Below are 13020 nucleotides of genomic sequence, written 5' to 3'. Positions count from 1 at the left end.
ACCAATAATAGAGGAACCAGCATAAATCGGCTTCGGATTACTTCTCCATTGTTCATAGAATGAAAGCGGTAGTTTTAAGGTAGCACACCACAGTAATGTAAGCCACAGCTTCGAATGGCCAGGGAGGATTTCTTGGATATAGTGAATATTCTGGATTTAAATGACTGGTTGTCTTTAAAATGCATTTTCAGCATAAAATTTGTTTTTGTGACATCTAATATGATCACTGGCAAATTCGAAAACATGGCCAGAAATCACATGCTGTTGATTATGAATGTCAAGGCCGCCATTTTTTGTAAACATTGCTTTTATACAGCATGCACGGTAAAAAGAAGTCATTTTACAGGGGGGTACAAACTTTTAGCAGTAGCAAAAAATCTACCTGGTTGAGGACTAGTTTCTTTGTGATATTTGCATGTATAGGGAGTTGCTAAAGCAGAGACGGTGTTCCTTTAGCTGTTATATTTGCAGATATTTTTTGCCAGAGGGTCGAAATGTGTTGTTTTGGGTCTCGGGCCACTGTAGACTTTGGGCTTCAACGGAATGAATTGCAAATTTTTTGACTGCCTGCCTATTGCAGATGGGATAATTTCTTTGTAGATTTGCAATCTTATGTCATATATGTTCTCAACAAAATGTGTTTTCTTTTTCCAGGTTGTGTAGTTTGGTATCAGAATTATTAGACGTATTGCTTGTAGGACATTGACGGCAGGAACTTGAAATTAACTGTGGAGTGCTACCTAAAGATTTTATTTTTTAATAATTCTTTACAGCTCAATGCGATATGAAAACAACAAAAGAACTAGCAAGGTTTGATTATTTGTTTTCACGCAAAATTTTTTAGTCACATGAAAGTAATGAACCAGTTTCATAATTATTTTATCAAATCTAATTAAGTTTTACTTTATCTACTTTTACAAGTGTTGTATAATTTTCGGACCAAGAATATTTCGGGACAGATTTATAATTATATCTTCCCTTTCTGTCAAACCCCTCGCAAGCACGTAGACAGGATTCTTTTGACCATTGTATATTTTTTAGCTCGACTATTCGATAAGAATAAGTAGAGCTATTGCAGTCACCCGAGCGTCGGCGTAACCACTTATGTTAAAGTTTTTGTAATAGTTCAAATATTTTCAAAGTCCATTGACATATGGCTTTGAAACTTTGCACACTTGTTCACCATCATGACCCCAACCTGTAGACAGGAGGAGGTAACTCTATCAAGCATCATGACTTAATACCAAATATGAGTGATATCCGCGGATATTACTATAAATACCGAATATGACCTATATTTTTCAAAGTAATTATTTTTTATAAATTTTTCTTGATACTATGTTTTATAATAATAAAATGAGTTTACATGCAAAATTTCGTTAAATTTGGTCCATAAATAAAAAAGTTATAAGTTATATTCGAATTACGTTCTATAAAAGTCATGTCCGTGGCGGACAGGAGATACCGAATATGACTTATTTTTTATAAATTGATTGTTTTTTTATGATTATTTCTCGATAAAATGTTTTATAATAATATAATTATTTTACATGCAAAATATCGTTAAATTTGGTCCATAAATAAAAAAGTTATAAGTTATATTCGTTGCGTTTTCTATAACAGTCATATCCATGAAGGACAGAAGATACCGAATATGACCTATATTTTACAAAGTAATTATTCTTTTATTTTTTTCTTAATACGATGTATTAAAATAATAAAATAAATTTACATGCAAAATTTCGTTAAATTTGGTCCATAAATAAAAAAGTTATAAGTTATATTCATTGCGTTTTCTATAAAAGGCATATCCGTTGCGGACAGAAGATACCGAATACGACTTATTTTTTATAAATTGATTATTTTATTATTTATTTTTCTTGATACGATGTTTAATAATAATAAAATGATTTTACATGCAAAATATCGTTAAATTTGGCCAATAAATAAAAAAGTTATAAGTTATATTCGAATTACGTTCTATAAAAGTCATAACCGTTGCGGACAGAAGATACCGAATACGACTTATTTTTTATAAATTGATTTTTTTCTCTCGATACTATGGTTAATAATAATATGTTGTTTTTACATGCAAAATATCGTTAAATTTGGCCAATAAATAAAAAAGTTATAAGTTATATTCGAATTACGTTCTATAAAAGTCATTTCCGTTGCGGACAGAAGATACCGAATACGACTTATTTTTTATAAATTGATTATTTTATTATTTATTTTTCTTGATACGATGTTTAATAATAATAAAATGATTTTACATGCAAAATATCGTTAAATTTGGTCAATAAATAAACAAGAGCTGTCGGTAGGACAGCAACGCTCGACTATTCTTAGTGCTTGATAGTAAAAAAATGCTTGATACAGTTACCTCCTCCTGTTTACAGGTTGGGGTCATGATGGTGAACAAGTGTGCAAAGTTTCAAAGCCATATGTCAATGGACTTTGAAAATATTTGAACTATTACAAAAACTTTAACGTAAATTCTAAGTCGAAAAAGGGGCATAATTCTGTCAAAATGCTTGATAGAGTTACCTCCTCCTGTTTACAGGTTGGGGTCATGATGTTGAACAAGTGTGCAAAGTTTCAAAGCCATATGTCAATGGACTTTGAAAATATTTGAACTATTACAAAAACTTTAACGTAAATTCTAAGTCGAAAAAGGGGCATAATTCTGTCAAAATACTTGATAGAGTTACCTCCTCCTGTCTACAGGTTGGGGTCATGATGGTGAACAAGTGTGCAAAGTTTCAAAGCCATATGTCTATGGACTTTGAAAACATTTGAACTATTACAAAAACTTTAACGTAAATTCTAAGTCGAAAAAGGGGCATAATTCTGTCAAAATGCTTGATAGAGTTACCTCCTCCTGTCTACAGGTTGGGGCCATGATGGTGAACAAGTGTGCAAAGTTTCAAAGCCATATGTCAATGGACTTTGAAAATATTTGAACTATTACAAAAACTTTAACATAAGTGGTTACGCCGACGCCGACGCTCGGGTGACTGCAATAGCTCTACTTATTCTTATCGAATAGTCGAGCTAAAAAGTTATAAGTTATATTCGTTGCGTTTTCTATAAAAGGCATATCCGTTGCGGACAGAAGATACCGAATATGACTTACATTTTATAAATTGATTGTTTTATTATTTATTTTTCTCGATATGATGGTTTTTAATAATAAAATGTTAAATGCAAAATATCGTTAATTTTTGTCAATAAATAAAAAAGTGTTATGTTATATTCGTTGCATTTTCTATGAAAGGCATATCTGTTGCGGACAGAAGATACCGAATATGACTTACATTTTATAAATTGATTGTTTTATTATTTATTTTTCTCGATATGATGGTTTTTAATAATAAAATGTTAAATGCAAAATATCGTTAATTTTTGTCAATAAATAAAAAAGTGTTATGTTATATTCGTTGCATTTTCTATGAAAGGCATATCTGTTGCGGACAGAAGATACCGAATATGACTTATATTTTATAAATTGATTGTTTTATTATTTATTTTTCTCGATATGATGGTTTATAATAATAAAATGTTAAATGCAAAATATCGTTAATTTTTGTCAATGAATAAAAAAGTGTTATGTTATATTCGTTGCGTTTTCTATGAAAGGCATATCTGTTGCGGACAGATACATATATATTTTACAAAGTAATATTTTTTTTATAACTTTTTCTTGATACGATGTTTTATAATAATAGTTTTGTATAAATAAATAATTTGGTTTGATTCAGATTGCGAAATGTAATATCCAGGCCACACCACGGGGAGGGACTCTCTCGTGGCCCAACCTAGTTTCAAAAAAAAAGAAGAGAGAGAAAGATTTTTTATATAAAAAATGATTAACCAAATTAAGGAACTCAATCATTATTCTTTAAAAAAATGAAATGAAATTTTGTCGGATCAGAATAGAAAAATCTAAGAACAATCAATTTAAAAAAATAAATAAATAAGTAGGCGTATTTAATTACTAAAGAAAATACTATCTTAATGTAAATCCCAAAAAATCATAAAACAAAATAAAAAAAAGAAGACAAACAATAAAACATACAACTAGGGTATGAACAATATAACATAAAACAAAAACTTAAAAGAATGTAAAGTTAAACATATATATCTAAACGTATTGGCACCCTTCATCAGACAGGTACAATAAAGGGACTCCACTGAGGTTTAAAAGCCTAAAAACATAGCATTTGAATTTCTTACATAAATAGCCGGGGTACTTTAAACAGAAATATGTGCAAAGATAGTTAAGAAACAAACTTTAAAATATATTGAAAATTGTATTTTATGTTTTTCTTAGCCCGATTTAAGTGAAACGATTTTAAAACCTTTTCATTTTGAGTCATTTGTTTACAGTTTGAGTAATTATTCTGGAAAAACGAATTGCAAATGAGCTGAAAGTTTGCACAAAAGATTAGTGGTCTGAACCTACATCTAATGATACATTTATGTGAAAAAATTATTTTATGTCCCATAATGTAAAAAACCGCAATGGAGTCCCTTTAAAACATACATAAACGTTGAAAACAGACATTAATAAACGATCTTGATAATATTTACAGTGACATATATCACTACAAATATATTGAAACATATACAAACAATAAATATTGACAACAGATTAATATATAAAACAATGCGCATAAGATTTAAAGGTACACATATCAATACATCTAACATTACATAAACTTGAAAACATGCATAGTTTTTACACTGGATACGGACTGGCACCGCTATTCGGACACGTGGAAATAATGTGGTTCGATCCCCGGGCAGATATAATTAAACATATACAAACAATAAATAGTGACAACAAGTTCATATATAAAACAATGGTCATAAGATTTAAAGGTACACATATAAATACATCTAACATTACATAAACTAGAAAACATGCATAGTTTTTTACACTGGAATACGGACTGGCATTGCTATTCGGACACGTGGTAATAAGGTGGTTCGATCCCCGGGCAGATATAATTAAACATATACAAACAATAAATAGTGACAACAAGTTCATAATTATATAAAACAATGGTCATAAGATGTAAAGGTACACATATCAATACATCTAACAGTACATAAACTTGAAAACATGCATAGTTTTTACACTGGATACGGACTGGCACCGCTATTCGGACACGTGGAAATAATGTGGTTCGATCCCCGGGCAGATATAATTAAACATATACAAACAATGAATAGTGACAACAAATTCATATATAAAACAATGGTCATAAGATTTAAAGGTACACATATAAATGCATCTAACATTACATAAACTTGAAAACATGCATAGTTTTTTCACTGGAATACGGACTGGCATTGCTATTCGGACACGTGGAAATAAGGTGGTTCGATCCCCGGGCAGATATAATTAAACATATACAAACAATGAATAGTCACAACAAATTCATATATAAAACAATGGTCATAAGATGTAAAGGTACACATATCAATACATCTAACAGTACATAAACTTGAAAACATGCATAGTTTTTACACTGGATACGGACTGAATTTATAAAATATAAGTCATATTTGGTATCTCCTGTCCGCCACGGATATCACTGTCTTAACCTTATTTAGCACAAAACACAAACACAGTTTTGCAATGGGCAAGGCTTACGATTGTTTATTATTTGAGCAGTGTGTACAAGTACATGTTATTGTAAAACTTCGTTTTCATACATACAAATATAATTATGATACGACAAACCGTATACATATAAAAAGATAAAAAATTTCACTTGTATATTATCGTTTTGTGAATATCCTTACAAACTATATGAACCAAGATATTTAAGTCAGGTTAAAAACCAGAGATTAAACAATCAGCCCATTATAAGGAATGTTAAAAGACTCTGGAAAACTGTTCCTATCATACCAGGGTTAGTTACAGTATATCTATATAGCTTGTTACAAATATTTTATCAACATAAATGATTGTATGACTGTTACATATATTTTTATATAAAATCTGTTTAATGTCTTATGTTTCCGAATTATCACAAATATTTACTACAAAGCCATATGCAACAACTGGCTGAAATACAATATTCGAATTTGAATAAAATTGTCCTTCACAATCGAAACCGAGCGTAGAACTGATTTCCACGAGCATTTTACCGCCTAAAACCACATGACCAATCACTGATCACGTGATATACGCATCAGTGATCCGCGCACTAGTTTATGTGCGACATAACGTTGTTACTACGTAACGCGCAGAACTTAAAATTCATACAGAGCGTGCGATATATGTCACTTACAAAGTCATATTCGGTATCTTCTTTCCGCTACGGATATGACTTTAATTTGGAATGCAACGAATATAACATGTAACATTTTTATTTATGTATCAAATTTAACCATTTTTGGCATATTATTTCATTTTATTATGAAAAAAATATCGTATGGAGATAAAAAACTTTATGATCTATAAGTCATATTCAGTATCTTCTGTCCGCAACGGATATGCCTTTCATAGAAAACGCAACGAATATAACATATAACTTTTTTATTTATTGACAAAAATTAACGATATTTTGCATTTAACATTTTATTATTATAAACCATTGTATCGAGAAAAATAAATAATAAAATAATCAATTTATTAAATATAAGTCATATTCGGTATCTTCTGTCCGCAACAGATATGCTTTCATAGAAAACGCAACGAATATAACATATAACTTTTTTATTTATTGACAAAAATTAATGATATTTTGCATTGAACATTTTATTATTATAAACCATCATATCGAGAAAAATAAATAATAAAATAATCAATTTATAAAATATAAGTCATATTCGGTATCTTCTGTCCGCAACGGATATGACTTTGATAGAAAACGCAACGAATATAACTTATAATTTTTTTATTTATTGACAAAAATTAATGATATTTTGCATTTAACATTTTATTATTATAAACCATCATATCGAGAAAAATAAATAATAAAATAATCAATTTATAAAATATAAGTCATATTCGGTATCTTCTGTCCGCAACGGTTATGACTTTTATAGAACGTTATTCGAATATAACTTATAACTTTTTTATTTATTGGCCAAATTTAACGATATTTTGCATGTAAAAACATGATATTATTATAAACCATAGTATCGAGAAAAAAAATTCAAAAAAAAAAAAATCAATTTATAAAAAATAAGTCGTATTCGGTATCTTCTGTCCGCAACGGATATGCCTTTTATAGAAAACGCAATGAATATAACTTATAACTGTTTTATTTATGGACCAAATTTAACGAAATTTTGCATGTAAATTTATTTTATTATTTTAATACATTGTATTAAGAAAAAAATATAAAAAATAATTACTTTGTAAAATATAGGTCATATTCGGTATCTTCTGTCCTTCACGGATATGACTGTTATAGAAAACGCAACGAATATAACTTATAACTTTTTTATTTATGGACCAAATTTAACGATATTTTGCATGTAAAATAATTATATTATTATAAAACATCGTATCGAGAAATAATCATAAAAAAATAATCAATTCATAAAAAATTAGTCATATTCGGTATCTCCTGTCCGCCACGGACATGACTTTTATAGAACGTAATTCGAATATAACTTATAACTTTTTCATTTATGGACCAAATTTAACGAAATTTTGCATGTAAATTCATTTTAATATTATAAAACATCGTATCAAGAAAAATTTATAAAACAATAATTACTTTGTAAAATACAGGTCATATTCGGTATTTATAGTGATATCCGCGGATATCACTCATATTTGGTATTAAGACATTTCGTTTTGACAGAATTATGCCCCTTTTTTGACTTAGAATTTATGTTAAAGTTTTTGTAATAGTTCAAATATTTTCTAAGTCCATTGACATATGGCTTTGAAACTTTGCACACTTGTTCAACATCATGACCCCAACCTGTAAACAGGAGGAGGTAACTCTATCAAGCATTTTGACAGAATTATGCCCCTTTTTTGACTTAGAATTTACGTTAAAGTTTTTGTAATAGTTCAAATATTTTCAAAGTCCATTGACATATGGCTTTGAAACTTTGCACACTTGTTCAACATCATGACCCCAACCTGTAAACAGGAGGAGGTAACTCTATCAAGCATTTTGACAGAATTATGCCCCTTTTTCGACTTAAAATTTATGTTAAAGTTTTTGTAATAGTTCAAATATTTTCAAAGTCCATTGACATATGGCTTTGAAACTTTGCACACTTGTTCACCATCATGACCCCAACCTGTAAACAGGAGGAGGTAACTGTATCAAGCATTTTTTTTACTATCAAGCACTAAGAATAGTCGAGCGTTGCTGTCCTACTGACAGCTCTTGTTTAATGTTTAGAATGCTTTATGAACACAATTGAACACGATAAAATTCGCTAATCCAGGTAATGGCCAATAATGCTTAAAGTTTAAACAGGCGGGTCAAGAACGATCAGAATGCCCGATCGGTCTTATGACATAAATTGATAAAAAATCATATTTCTAGAAAAATAAAGATAATAAAGATATTTCTTTTAAACTTTGTTTGTTTATTGAGAATAATACTTGACATGAACTGAAAGAAAAATATATTTGGCTACTGTCACTTGTGAGTATTATCTGGGACATAAGATTTAAAGGGGACATGCAACTCCCGCTTTCTTATCAGTGCCAATGTTGGTGTCCAATTGGAATCGATCGATCGATAAGCGCCGTGTTTAAATGCCATAATCACGGTACATGCCGGATTAATCGGATACATTCCGTACATGAATTTTCCGGTGATTTCGGGAGGTGGGTATTGAATGAATCAGAGACATAGATAACTATGTCTCTGAATGAATAGACCATTTTTTTTTTAAAGGTTATGGGTAAATTTACCGTTTTTTAAATACTTTTTCATTTGATCAATTTTGAAAATATGAATAATTATTTAATTTTACCTATGAAATATGGTGCTATATCAGTCAAATATATTTCATATTTTTTAAAAATAAATATGAAATATAAATATGAAAGTGGGCGGAGTCAAAACTCATATTTATTTTAAGGGACTTCTTTCGCCATTTTGTTTGAAAAATCTGATAAATACAAACAACTTTTTTGTTGAATTTTGTTTTAAAAAATATCTAGAATAAAAGAAAATGGTCTAACTAAGAAAATAAATCCGAACACCAATATCTTTAATTCAGTCATTAACGCTGTACAGACGTTTAAAAAGTTGTTTACGTGACGTCACAATCTAGCGCTAAATATCGCGTGCACAACAAGACGATACTTATATTACTGCGCGCTGTATAATTGCAGTGGCGTAGCAGGCAAGGGGGTTCAAAACCATTTTTCTTTGATAATGAAATTAAATAAAAAGGTTATTTTTTCGTTTTTCTTGAAATATGGTATATATTTCCACGAAACATGATAAAATGCCTCATATTTTCACTCGCCGTCCCGGCTCGTGAAAATATGTGGCATTTTATCATGTTTCGTGAAAATATATTCCATATTTCACTCAAACGAAAAAATATCCTCTTAATATTAAACAAATACAGAAAAGTATTGGCATGATACTATATATATATACTATTATGATAGAAAATTTACATTTTGTTATTAAAATACATTCAGAAATAACTTCAATTATATTATGTTTTTTTCTGACTTTAATTTATATTAATTATATGATATAATTATGTCAAATTTGTCAATAAACATATAAATTATTTTGTATTGGGACGGCTTATTAATTATATAATTAAAGTGTACAGCTGCTATAAACATGATATAACATTTTATAATTTCTGGTTCAATGAAATATCTGACCATTGTTTTATTAATGTTTGTTTGTATAATGGCCTTAGAAAACCTTTTGATGTTTAACATATTTTTCACATATATTTGTAATTATGTTCTTATTCAAATACAAATACAAATACAAATATCTTTATTTCTCTCAGGTCAAGACATTGACAACATGAGGTAAATAAATATTAACAAAGTTTCGAGGCTCAATAGAATGCATACAAAAAATATAAGCATATATAATACATGAAAAGGGAGAGTACCTTGGGTACTTTTAACATACAAAGCATGTGCATGTAATAAATTTACACTTGTTATATGCATTTAATTTTCATTATATAAATTTTTCAACTATATCCCTAATAAACATACATATTTTTTTATATTCAAAATTACTATGGTTGTTTATATTCATAAGTTTATCAAAAGAATAAATGTTTCGTCTAATGTAATAATTGGGTCCTAAGTATTTTTTTCTTTGACGATCAAAATATTTACATTCTAGAAGGTAGTGAAATTCATCTCCAACTGAGGAATTACATAATGTACATTTTCTCATATTAAGTTCTATCCCATGCCAAGATCCAGTTTCTACTGGTAATCTATGGTTTCTTGTTCTAAATTTAATCAGATATCTAAGTAAATTAGGATGTGTATTTGTGATATACTTTTCAAATTCGAATTTGTGTTTAAATAACTTGTAATTTTTACACTTTCCATCTTTCATCTTCATTTTTGAATAGATTGTTTTCTTACTAAACACAACAATGCCCTTTTCAAAAATGCTGTTGAATGACAGTTTTAATTATACATTATAACTCAAAAAGATAGCAACTAAGATGCAATGTTCATATATGAAATGAATACACAGGGTTGTCATTAAGAGGCGGCAGGAGGCCAAAATGCCTGTCTCAAATACATTATGGGCCGCCTCAAAATTAAGAAAACACTCTTTGTTTTGCATGATAAAGACAGAAATGACTGCCTCAAGTTCAAAACAAACCTTCTGCAAAAAATGTTAATGACAACCCTGAATACACAGATTCATATTTGCAAAGGCCACTGTGGTGAAGTTGTAAGCATACTGGTCATTAACCTACAAACCCATGGTTAGAGTTCCAGCTTCGACCCATTTGTCATTTGACATTTTTGTATGGATATATATGCATCAGACCAGTGGACAATATCTGTGATTTTTTATACTGAACCACTGACTTATTAAAATTCTTTTACTCGTTTATTAAAAGGCTAGGCAGCATGAAGGACTACCTAGTTGATAAAAAAACACTCTATCAATATATTACACATTACAATTTTTTTTTAAATATTTATTTCATCTTATGAATATTAGCTGTACAAATGTAAACATAATTGGAATACAAAATATTTCACTAACACTCGTTGCATACCAACTTTTCATTTCACGGTATAAAGCTATATAGTTGATATCTTGAAATGCAAAAACAATATTGATGATATATATCATTATTCAATAGTTACAAAATCCATTTTTTCAAAATGAGATGATATGCGCCACAAAAAAACCCACTTAATTAAATAGTAATAGAAGTGTATATTTTGTCACAGAATGTTGTTTTGTGAATTTTCATACAAATTCATGTGTGTTTAATAATTATAATGGAGAATTCTTTGTTATAACTTGAAATACCAAAACGCTATGAAAACATTGTAATTTTACTAAAAGCCTCCAGATTCATCCTAATTTTTTAGAAAATTTTGAAGTGTAAAATATTGTGAAATGAACAAAGAAATACTTGACACATTGAAATCGGCACTTATAATCTACATAAATTACCAAAAAGAAGTCAAAATGTGCATGAATGGCCCCTACTGCGTTAGTAACGCAGTATAAATACGAGGGGTGTCCCACAATTACGTGGACTTTTGCTGTAACTCAAAAACTACTGAAAATAAAAACAAACAAAATTAACATGAACAAAATGCAACTTTATTGCATAAGTACAAAACATTTCAAAGTTGTCCGGCAACTGGATCAGTGTCTGTGGGCAAGGTACACCGCCCTGTATAATAATAATAAAGCATACTATTAACTTTTGTTACGATAATAGTGTTAAAGACGACGGTGATAATGCTGACGCCGTATTATTACTATTATTATTATTATTATTATTATTTTTATTATTATGATTATCATTATTATTTTTATTATTATTATTATTATTATTTTTATTATTATTATTATTATTATTATTATTATTATTTTGGAGTTTATTTTGTACGCAAAGACAATGTGCATTCACAAGGGAAATAACCTATCATGCGCACTGCTTACTATAATAGCAGTTTGAGTTCACTTTCTTAAAAGCTGAAGCGGATAAATTGCGTTTAAAATAATAAATTGTGATTAGCTTAATTTTTAAAAATCATTTTTTTAGACACAAAATTATTGCTTACTCTTGAATAGTACTCAGCATTGCAACGCCTGTCCCGATCTATGACGTCCTTGACTTCCTAATATTGACGCCGCAGTCAACGTTGACTTTCTCCCACGACCCTTGTCGTCTTCAATATCCTCCCGGCCGTCTCGAAAACGCTTATGCCACTTGAAAACGAGTGATCGACAAACAGGAGGTCTCATTTTTGCAGTCTCCAACATTTCCTGCGTCTGTGTTGGCGTCTTCCCAAGATTAACACAAAACTTGATGATAGTCCGATGTTCCGCGTAGTCCGTGGACGTCATTTTTTGTTAAATATCCAAGAGCAACGGTTGTTAGTTGTCCGCTGGTAAACAATAATGGAAACAGCTATGACGTCAAAATTTCAATCGAACGTTCATATGACGTCACTGCATATTCTTACAACGTCGCGCCATTTTTTACGTATAAATACGCAAGATATACGAAAGTAAAGACAACTTATTAATACAAAATATTGGACTGCCCCGCCCTGCGCATACTGCGTTACTATAGCGACGTAAAATATAGAGAAGCAATGTTAGAAATTTAGAAATAATGGACATATTCATTAAGGATATGTTAAAGGTATTGTGTACAAATTTGCTAAAAAATGCATTGAAAAATAAAAAAGTTATAGCAAAAGTCCACGTTATTCTGGGACACCCCTCGTATGGTGATAAATACTGCAATATACAGTCATTAATTGCACATAAGATATAAATTATCACTTGAATCTTTGATCTGTTTACTTTTTCT

At 29.6% G+C, this 13020-nt stretch overlaps 1 protein-coding gene across 1 annotated transcript in view; it reads left to right on the top strand.

Moving 5' to 3' along the window:
- Positions 1–67: 67 nt before the first annotated feature.
- LOC132758971 (ERI1 exoribonuclease 2-like) overlaps positions 68–13020 on the top strand; it is a 29598-nt gene continuing 16645 nt past the window's right edge. The window contains exons 1-2 of the mRNA XM_060750680.1: positions 68–324; positions 655–810. Of these exons, the coding sequence (XP_060606663.1) occupies positions 785–810 (26 nt within the window). The 5' untranslated portion in view covers positions 68–324; positions 655–784. The remainder of the gene's footprint in view (positions 325–654; positions 811–13020) is intronic.

The sequence above is a fragment of the Ruditapes philippinarum genome, unplaced genomic scaffold (assembly GCF_026571515.1).
Source record: "Ruditapes philippinarum isolate M1 unplaced genomic scaffold, ASM2657151v2 ctg486_1_1_1_1, whole genome shotgun sequence".
NCBI classification, from domain to species: Eukaryota; Metazoa; Mollusca; class Bivalvia; order Venerida; family Veneridae; genus Ruditapes; species Ruditapes philippinarum.
The sequence above is the reverse complement of the archived record's forward strand: the minus strand, read 5'-3'. Positions and strand labels throughout refer to the sequence as shown.